This window comes from Epinephelus moara, chromosome 2, assembly GCF_006386435.1.
Source record: "Epinephelus moara isolate mb chromosome 2, YSFRI_EMoa_1.0, whole genome shotgun sequence".
NCBI lineage: Eukaryota > Metazoa > Chordata > Actinopteri > Perciformes > Serranidae > Epinephelus > Epinephelus moara.
The window spans coordinates 34989107-35000172 of record NC_065507.1 but is presented as its reverse complement, the minus strand read 5'-3'; the positions used below and the strand labels follow the sequence as shown (position 1 = coordinate 35000172).

Sequence of the window (11066 nt, the reverse complement as noted above, 5' to 3'; positions counted from 1 at the left end):
GAGGCTACTGCGGTAAGATGCGGCGACGCACGATGCCGAGCCGCGGTGGATGAGAGGATGCGCAATGGCCGAACGAGTGGGGGGAGAGACCGAAATAAGATTTCACTGTGGTGTGCGGCTCTAATTCAGACGATGGGACAGAAGTGAACGCTTGTTTGACTGATTTGTAGTGCTGTAGCGCCAGTGATGCAGGCCGACTGGAAGGATGTGGTGGCGCTGATCCCACTGAAGGATGCTCCACAGCCCGAGGAGGGTTGAATAGGCTTCGTCTGTAAACAACAAGGAAGCAGAGAGACATTAAGTAAAGGACACTTCATTCAAAGCCCGGGCCGGAGACACAGGCATCGAATGAGGTGAGAAACGATAAAATCTTTCCTCTGGCGTCCCTTTCAGGACATGTTGGCTGGAGATACTGATTTTTCAGGTACAGTGTGTGGTTTGACGTGGTTCATCTTCATCATCGTGGTACACAGCCTGCTGATATGAGTAGGCTAAGTGTGATATGCGTGGCCCAAACCTATTTCTGCCGCTTATGTGGCGGTTCTTTGAGTCCCTTTGGGTAAATCCTCTAAGCTGTGTAGGCATGAGGAGTGGATTTATGGCTTTATGGCCACCTGTGTTTCATTTTTAGTCTATTTGATGATTCTGTATGGCTGATGCAACAACTAATCTAATTGGCACCGCGATGGACATGGTGTGAATGCACGTTTTTATATAAGAATGAGGCTTGATTGTGTGGGAGTAGTTTGAAAAGAAGCCACTTGGATTCAAATGTTTGACCTTTGACAGACTCACACCCCCACGGACATGATAGCTGTAATCCAGTCAGCCAAACCAAAGTGAAACAAAATCAGTTCTCTCGGTGGAAATATCAGAAATTAAACATTTTTCATTTATGTTTTTATCTTTCTTGAATCTCTTCTAAATGCTTTCTTGCTAATGAGACAAGTAAAATAAAAGATTAAAGTGTATCTCTTTCTGACATGATTCTTACTATCATGGAACAATTTACTGATAGAGGCACTACTTACTTACATGTCTTTAATTTCCTTGTTTTGTCCCACTTCCCTGCAGGTTGTTTTCTGACAGCTGAAAGAGAGACCAGCCGACAGGGAGGGCGGTGAAGCTCGTAAGACGGCGTCATTGAGCATCAGTCTGGAAGAAAACAAACTTCTCATTATCCTCTCTATCATTGGCGCTGACAGCTGGACGTCTGACCTGGGTGTTTCTTTTCTTTGCCAGGAGACTCTCAAAGTTAAGGAGCGATAAAGGGAAACAGAAGCACAACTCCATCTCCCTGTCAGGAAAACAACTGACTCTATTTTTGTCCAAAAACTCTGATGTTGTCAGAAAGAACTGTTAAAAGATGAGCGAGAGTCAGCTCTCTCTTGCAATATCAATATTTTCTGCCTTGTCAGAATGAATCAGTAAGAAATTCTTGAGAGTATTTCAGCAATTTCATAATGTTTAGTGTATTTTTTCCAAACTTTGTACCTTTGACCTGTCACGCTCTGAATCAAAAATAGGCCTTAAGAGTGCCAGCGTTCCCTCTCAAATGAGAACTCAACTTGACCTGACAGGCTGCATTTTAATAAAGCATAAGCGAGGACAAACCAATAAAACATAGATGAGGCCAACAACAAGCAACATGCTCCAGCAGAATAACAACAACAACTACCCCTGCCTGAATGTGTCAGGCTCTACCCGGGAGATGCTCCAGAAGTGCTCCAGAGCCTCTCTGCCCTTCCCCAGCCGACTGGAGCTGGGCCTGGGAGACCTGCCTCTGATCCGGGGCCTTCGAGCCTGGGCCCTGTGCTCCAAGAACCGCCGGAAGGCTGGTGGTATGCTGGGAGGAGGACAAGCCCCCACAGCTCCTCCTGCGGGCCATTGGGGTTCGACTTCCTGCCCCAGGCCTGCAGACGTGTACCTGAGTGGGGAGTGGGGTCGCATGGGGTATGGACTTCCCTTGGGACTTGATGCCAGGCAGGCTGGGATTGGAGCTTTGGTAACAGTTGCCACTCTGAAGACCTCAGAGGGCAGCGGGAAGACACAGACTCAATGCCTCTTCCTGCGGACTGAGAAAGGGAGCTGTTTGTACTCCACAGCTAAGCCCAGTTCTGGTGTGACTACCAGTGGAGCCTCCAGCGTGGTTGGGGGATGGCTGAGAGGAAAGACAGGAGGAGGAGGCAGAGACATCCCAGCCGGGAGGAGGGACAATGGGCAAACTCTCCCTACACATAACGGAGTAAACCGGGTCAGGGTGCGATCTGGCCGGAGATGGAGGAAGTCCAGTAATGCAGCAGCCCGTGAGAAAACAGGCGTGAGCAGAGAGAGGCAGCAGAGCAGCAGGGAGGATCCTGCTGAAGAAATCACTCTGGAAGAAAGGCAGGAAGAGCGAGACAAAGGAGGCCTGGCCACTAAACAGTTTTCCAGCCCACAGCAGGACAGCAGGAGAGCCAGACAAGAGAAAGAGGGAGCATGCGGAAGTCCTCGATGTTGCCACAGCGCTTCTCCCAAAACCTGTACTCAGTGTGGAAGGACAGCACAAAGGAGGGGAAGCCAGGATGAACATGAGGGAGGTGAAAGTCCAAGAAGAGGCGCCCAAAACAGGCTGAATAGTGAGGAAACAGGAATGAAGAAGGAGAGGCAAAAAAATGAAGAGGAGGAGAAGGGAGGCCTCTGTGCAATAGAGTCATCTAACTCTGTTTTGGCTGTACCAAGCCCTGACCTAGAATCTAACCTCTTTCAGCCAGAATCCCACAGCAGCTGTGATGTTGAAGAGATTAAAGAGGCCGAGAGCAACGAGGAGCTGAAGACACAAACCTCTCACAGCAAGGAGAAGTATTCAAAGACAGAGCAGGATACAAATGAGGTTATGAAAATACATACTGGAAACAGTGGTTTAACTCATGGCCCCTTTGGGCAGATTACTGATGACGTAACATCAAGACATAATAGAGAATTTGAAACCCCCTGTGAAGAAGCAGAGGCATTTGTGAATGGATTATCTGATCATGTGTCAGCAGATCAAGAATTGGAGAAAGAAATGGAGAGTGTGGAAGAGGAGAGAGGGAGCATCAATCAGACTCCTGCTAAATTCTCGGTTGTATCCGACTGCAATGAGGAAATCTCTGTCTCCACCTGCCCTGCCTCCGTCAGCGCTGCAGTCTCCCCCAAGCCCTCCGCTCCTGTAGAGGGCAGCACCTGTGATGCTGACCATGAGACTTGTGGTGTTCGAACAGAGCAAGAGAACAGCAGAGAGGATTGCCTTGAGGGGTATCATTGTGGGGTAGCAGACCCTGGAATCATTGGTAAAAAAGAACTGAATGTTAGCAGATTAGAGCAACAAGAACCAACCTGTGTGGCTGACGAGAACAAAAAGGAAAACTCAAAGTTTTTCTTTGAAAACGTAGAAAACAGCAGCGAGTTAGAGGCAAGACAGACTTCATCTTCACCTCTAAGACATGGAGATCCTTCTGTCTTTGAGACAGACAGGAGGATCGTAACAGAAAATGGTTGCAACTATGGTACAACTGAGCTTGAAGGAGCAGAGCAAAGAGATGAACTGGTGTGGGGAAATAGAGAAGAGGTGTCCCATGAAGAGAATATAGAGGAGAGAGTAAATCCTGAGGAAGGGGATGAAGCTTTGAGGAGGGAGTGCAACTGCAACGAGCTGGACGATGGTGATGGTAAAGGAGATGACAACCAAAAACAGCACACTGAGGATGACATAAACAACAGTACTATACAGGAAGATAATGATGAAGCAATGAGAAACTGTGCACTAAAAGACAACTGGAGGTTAGAGGAGTCTACAGATGGATGCAGTGGAAGGGAGGAAGAGGATGGAGACACCTGTGGACAAACAAGCATCACCTATGTTGAGGCAAATGGAGAGACCAGCGCTAACGTTGCCTGTGGTGATCCCTCCACCTCTCTTGCACTCTCCTTGGTTAATCCTGCCTCGTCTTTGCCCCCCCTGGGATCCATGGCAACCAGTCTGCCCTGGCTGGAGGCGGAGAAAGAGGAGGAGGAAGAGGAGGAGGAAGGGGTCGGAGTGCCGGCAGGAGAGAGAAAAGAAGGCCAGCAAGGAAAGAGGAGGCTTGGAAGACAACTGAAGGAGCAGGGTGAGGAGGAGAGGGGCTCCACCGTGGCCACTGAGGAGGGGAGGAGAACGGAGGGGGAGGAGGAGGAGGAGGAGGAGGAGGAAGATGAATTTGGAGTATTCATGCAGGCGGAGGGAGAGCCGGCCTGGAGCGAAGGATACACCATGTCTGCCTCAGTGCCTTGTGGGAGCAGAGAGAGTGTTGGTGAGTCTCACAACTGCTAGTTTGTCATTCTCTGTCTCTTTCCATGTCTGCTGGCTGGCCTTCCCCTCTCTTTCTCTCTTTAGTGTCTCTCTCGCCCCTTTGGGAGCTTTAGCTAGTTTGCCTTTCTGTTTGACATAGACATGGGATAGAGGATCTTTTTGTTAAAGGCAACAAAGCTGACATTAAAAGGCTTCAGAAGTAGAGCAGAGTCTGTTAAAGATGTCAGAAATGTACAGATTTAGAGACATGAAAATAGCAGCACTTTCACGCTCGCTCAGAGTATTAGTGCATTTTCAACCTTTTGTACAGATTCAGGAATGCATATACACACACACTGTTTTAAAGGGCCATACCAAATCATACGGGGTCTAGGTCACAGGTAATGGCTCTGCAAACCATGCTGTGTGTCAGAAATGTGACTGTATATTTCCTGTTGTTACAGCATGAAGCCACAGTATCATTATGAGATAATTAAGTGGAGACTTTTTAAAAGCAATCTGCACTTAAACCACTTTATATGCAATTATGATGTAACATTGCAATGTGTCCTCATATAGTAATTCACATGATATCTTACCAAAATGCACATACAATAGTTCATATGACATCTAATGATTTACCGTCCCTTGAATGGCATCATCAAACTGAATGCTTAACATAAAGTTATATAGGTTAGGTTTAGGAGAAGACATATGCAGGGGTGATAGGAATCCGGCACTGTGCCGGATATCCGTCATGCGGCAATGGGTGAGGTAAAAAAAAAAAGTTGATGCAGGATACATGCGTGCGTCGCAGACAGTAGATGGGCTGTGGTAGAAGCGCTTTAAATGGACATCTCTCGCTCTCAACCTATGGCTTTCGCTCCCAACCAGACCAAAGTTAGGCTACTAGCCAATCAGAAGTAGAGCGGGGGCCGGTCTTGGGGGGGTAGGGGGGGTGGGGCGAGTGGGGCGGTTGTGGAACAAACTTGGTTCAGAGCCAACTTCAGATTCTAGTGGAGCCCATGCCGTAGACACTCTCATCAAGATGGAAAGTAAATTAACCCGGGGAAAACGTCCAGATAGTCAATAAAGGACTCAAAAATAAATGCCGTTTGGTGTGGGTAGAAGAGAGGCATTTTTTTTTAACTACATACCTAAAAATAACTCAAAGTTCACTTGGTTTCACACGGGACATGAACACCAGTCTCCTGAGGGAAAGTCCTGTGTCTCTTTGACCCATTCATCACCCCCACCTATTACTTTACGTGGATGTTCGCTCTTTATACTATACTCTTTTACTCCCATCAGCGCAATGGTCATATTGCAGCCGTCCCGATTCTTATAGTTCAAATCATGAGCTCAAAAGATGCAAAGATGAAACAGCTGCATTAGAAAATATTTGGTGCTTTGATTAAAGTTGAAGCTTCGAGCCTGTGGATATAAAAACTTAGGTAGAGAAGTTAACTACAATTTCCAAAGTGCATTTCAACAATCTTAAAATTCTTTTATGTGTACCACTAATGGTGTTAGAAAGCTAAAGATTAGAGAAAGTCGAAACAAGCAGTTTACATTAATTAAGTTTTGGATTAATTCAGCAACTACAGTACAGTATTTTGTCCAAGAATTCAAAGACGAAGAGTGAATTCATAACAGCTCTATGGCTCTGACTTAAAACAGGTAAGAAAAGCCTATATAATCATTGAATTAATCATGAGAGTCGTGTGTTTCTGTGTGAATTAACATTGATAACATTGTTAAAAGAAAATCTAATAATGGAAATACACAATGAGGGTAAACACTTCTGGAATGGAAACAAATAGTTTCCTTATTGGTAGGAAAAATAAATCAAAAAATGTAAAACAGTATCACAAATGGTCAGGAAAATGTAAAATATACATGACTTGATGTGAAGGAACAACAATCACACTAGTATTTCCTCTCAAGCAAAAAGAGTGTACAAAAAAAATAATGATGTCATCCACAGCACTCTGAGCAAGAATGTCAAGTGAATGACAGAAATAATAATCTGGCAACATGAGTCGGCTCTTATATAGTCAACACACTCACGATGCAGACACACATGTAGCTGGGTATGTGACATTTTTGTGCCTTTTTGTTTTTCTGTGTTAATCAGTCCTTATGTTCCCTCATTATGCTCCTTTCAGCTAATCACCTAAACCCAGCTTACACTACGGGGCCAAATGAGGCTAAGCCAGGGTTTACTCATTAATTATTTCTCCTCAGTTTTTCAACCTAAAGACATTTCTGTGATTATTTCAACATATTGCTGAGGAGATATCAGCAGAAGGTGCTGTCTACATTTACAGAAAGCTCTTTGAATGAATTCTCATGGGGTTAAAAAAACATTCCAATGTTTCTTTTTTAAGTTTTAACTCTTAAAGGAGTAGTGTGTAGGATTTACTGGCAACTAGCGGTGAGAATTGTAGATTGCAACAGGCTGAAACCTCTTCTGTGTGCAAGGCATGAACTTCTGGTTAGGATTCCTTCAGTGTTGTTCAGAGGGTTTTTATGGGGAGCAAATTTATCCACAGAGGTCTCTTCCTCTCCAAAACAAATGGACCAGGGAATTAAAACAGGTAAAAACACTGAATAAAGTACTCATCGCAGATGGGCCGCTAGCTCATCTAACTTAAGATCCAGATGTTCAGGATGTTTTTATTGGGAGCCAAATAATCCACAGAGTTCTCTTCCTCTCCAAACATAATGGAGCCAGTGAGTTAAAGGGGTAAAAACATTGAATAAAGCCATTTCATACTAAAAAATCAGCGTTTTTCCAATGCTGTTTGTCATGGACGGGCTGTTAACTACAGTGTGTAGAGCCAGTGTGTGGTTTATCCATTCTAGGCTACTGTAGAAACATGGCAATGCAACATACTAGACTCCATGGATGAGGACCCCGCTCCCTATCTAGATATAAATGGCTCATTCTACAGTAAAGAAACCACAATGACTTTTATTTTCAGGTGATTATACATTAAAAACATTATTGTATTATATTCCATTTCTGCCAGTATATCCCCCTACACACTAGAGCTTTAAAGGGTCACATTTTTTTTAACCTATAGTGACCATCAGTTCATATTGGTTGCATTTGCTCAGGCTTGGAGATATTCCCTTTACTTTGGATAATCCACAAAGCACAGTATCAAGTCTTTATTTGTGCTATTTCTTTGGTTGAAAGTAGTTTCAGTAAAAACAGTCGCCGCCTTAACTAAAATCTGGAAAACAAAAATGAATTAAAAAGATCTATACAAAGATAGTAGTTTGCAAAATGTTTAGCCGCAAAGTAAAATATATGTGATATGTAGTAAACTGCCTGAAACATGTAAAACTATAGGTACTGAGCCCTACATTGATTTCTGACCGTGGAACTAAAACATAACTTAATTGCTTGAAACATGAAATTAGTCTACACTTTAAATCTTGTAATAAACATGGAGAGTTGTTTCTTGCCCTGTTAATCACCACTCAGCCCTGCAGTGAAAATGAGAGTCCAGTCTGTCCTGACCTGAATTCCTAACCAATCTCTCGTTCTCGCTACTCTGTATTAATCATTCAAAGTTGGGTTAAGGGAGGGAGGAAGTCGCAAACAGGGACTGGGACTCAGGGCTCCTGTTAGCCGGAGGTTATGGGGCAACGGGTGGAAGAGAAAGTCACACAAAGACGACTGAAGTGTCTGATAGATACATCATGCAACTTCGGAGCAATAGAGGGTAAGATATGAAGGCGTGAAGGCAGCAGACATCAAAGTGATACAAATATTCACTGAAATGTGTCCTTGCAGGGAGACTCTTGATACAGCAAGCAACTTTTCAGCAACGGCAGGCAACATTCACAGCAACAGACGACACAATGAGAAACAAATGTTCACTGAGAACAAAAGGACACGCACATCCTAGAAAAGACTTAGCCTAGGTGCTGGACCACAAAGAGGCAGCAATGTAGAAAAAGTTGAGTCCGCACACTAGATAGATTATCAGACAGGCCTGATGAAGGGTCTGGTCCTGAAACGTCATGTAGTGATATTCACATTAAATCTTTGGAGCTGTATCTAGTGTGCAGACTCAACTTTTTCTAAACAAATGTTCACTCACTTCCTTGGAACAAGGTGATTAACATAATAGTTAATGCAACTCGTCATGCAGTGCTGCTGGAAAAGAAAAGAAAGAAAGAAAGCCCAGATTTAAGGGATGATACAATCCCACATTTTCCCTCCTGATATCAGGGTCTTGGCTTATAAAGATTCTATACCAGTTTAAAATCCATGTTGCTGTGTGGAACTGATCTCTCAGGTATGAGATTACATCAGAGCTCCTCTGAAGTATTGGTGGAAATGTTCGTACCACAACATTCATCTTGGGCTTGGGCAAATTTTAATAATATTCTTCTAAAAGGTTTTTTTAAAGAGCATGTTTATACCTGGTATTAACACGGTTTGGGGTGACCCGATCACAAGTGGACAGCACCAAATACAAGGGTAAACAGCGATCAAGATGCATTGTGATCTGATCACTCAAACCTCTTGCCGAGATGGTCGGGATGCATTTGACCATATATCTTTTGTAATGTCAACACTAATGCGTCCTTATGTGTCTCAGACAAGGACTACATCATCAGTGATGGAGTCGGTGGTGGTTTTTGTGACAGCATACTAATGATCTGTACTCACCATTTTACAAGTTTGATGAAGTGTTGCATAAACCTCCATTGCTTTGCCCTATGGAAGGAGACGTGTTGAATTCTGCTGACAGCAATATCTCCATCTCCAACTCACACAACTGCTTACGTGACTAGCGAGCATACCAGCAAGCAGCTAGCGATAGTGTGGACATAATAAATGTGCACGTGCCCTTTGACTGTCTCACATAAGTCACATAAACAGTTGGAGAAGACTGGAGAAAGCGTGATAGACACAGGTGTAAACGGCAATGTGTTTTAGCACTCCACTTATTTTTGGATCACTGACACTTACATAATTACCAGGTATTTACAGTGGCAGATATCTCAAGATCTCAGTGAATAAAACTAAAATTACCACGCTAAATACCATGGGGTGTCATTTGATTGAAATGAGCCTTTACGTGGTAATTCTAATAATCTTATCTTTGATGGCATGGACAGAGTAATAATAATAAATGCCAGTTGTTGAAAATGGTTAGCCATTTTTTTCTAGCTGTTACACAGCTAACCCCTTCAATGCAATGTAGGTTTAGTCAAAGTATCCTCATGCAACAGTACGCATGATATTTTACAAAAATGCACTTACAGATATCTTATGATATCTAACAAATTAGCACCCCAGGAATGATGTTGCATTTGAAGTTACATAGGTTAGGTTTAGAAAACAAAAAATGGTGACAGTATACCTTAAAATAACTCAAAGGTCACTTGGTTTACAGAGTCCCAAACACCAGTCTCAAGGGGGAAAGTCCTGTGCTGATTGACCCATGCACTGCTCAAACCTGCCTCTTTACAAGTACCATCAGTCTCTTTATTACTTTGTTATTTACTACCATCAGCACTTTGATCACATGATCGTAGCCTTCCTGATTACGTAGGTTACACACAAATTACTGGCTCACGATTACTCAAATTGTGGTGCATTATTTTCAGTACTATACAAACTGTACAACTATACTGTACAAAGAGTGCATAAGAAAATTCCTGGTTTAGGTGGTTGTCCATCCAGGTCATCTAAATGAGGGCAAAACCTAGGGCTGGGCGGTATACCGGTTTGTACCGAAAACCGGTATTTTCGTTATGATATGAATTTTTCATATACCGCAATACCGGTGAATAGCCCAAACAACGTCCGGAACGTGCGCGGCGGGGAAAGTGTTTCAGCGGGGACCCATTTCACCGCTGCACACCACAGGCACGCTTGAGCGAATGGCTGCCGGAGAGAGTCCTGAAAGCAAAGCAACTGTACACGATGACCCAGAAGAACTCAGCAGTGTTTCCTAGGGCCGTAACGGTACATGTATTTGTGTCGAACCGTTCGGTACACGACCTTCGGTTCGGCACGACCCTGTACCGAATTATTGGGCGCAGGATATTATTTTATTTTGTTTTATTTTAATTCCGTTTATGCGAGCCGAACCATTTAAAATATCTTGTTCCCCGACGGACATAATTGAGTGACGGACCGAGTCCAACCGTAAATCTCCGCTTTCACTTTGTGCAGCGCATTCTCGCATTTTGACAACATGGCAAGTGAGCCTGACGAACCTGAAGAGCCACCCGCAAACCTTAAGTCCTCCGTTTGGGAACACTTTGGTTTCAGGGTACGAAGATGGAAATAAACAAGTTGACAAGACAAAAGCAGTGTGCCGACACTGCAGAACAGCAGTCNCGGACCGAGTCCAACCGTAAATCTCCGCTTTCACTTTGTGCAGCGCATTCTCGCATTTTGACAACATGGCAAGTGAGCCTGACGAACCTGAAGAGCCACCCGCAAACCTTAAGTCCTCCGTTTGGGAACACTTTGGTTTCAGGGTACGAAGATGGAAATAAACAAGTTGACAAGACAAAAGCAGTGTGCCGACACTGCAGAACAGCAGTCGGGTATGTACTTGGAAACACGTCTAACATGCTAACGCATCTAAAGCGACACCACCCGAGTTTGAACGTTAACCGGCACGACTAGAAAAAGCAATCTGGTGCAAACTACGATATTGTCGTCGTTTAAAAAGAAAGAGCGTTTCCCTGACCATCGCGCTAAAGAAATAATCAACGCCATTGGAGTTGAGTAAAA

The 11066-nt window shown here is 44.0% G+C and overlaps 1 protein-coding gene across 1 annotated transcript in view; it reads left to right on the top strand.

Annotated features, from left to right (window-relative positions):
* Window positions 1-11066, top strand: part of si:ch211-14c7.2 (uncharacterized) — a 25670-nt gene continuing 14604 nt past the window's right edge. The window contains exons 1-2 of the mRNA XM_050074208.1: window positions 1-353; window positions 1075-4310. Coding sequence (XP_049930165.1) covers window positions 1628-4310 — 2683 coding nt within the window. The 5' untranslated portion in view covers window positions 1-353; window positions 1075-1627. The remainder of the gene's footprint in view (window positions 354-1074; window positions 4311-11066) is intronic.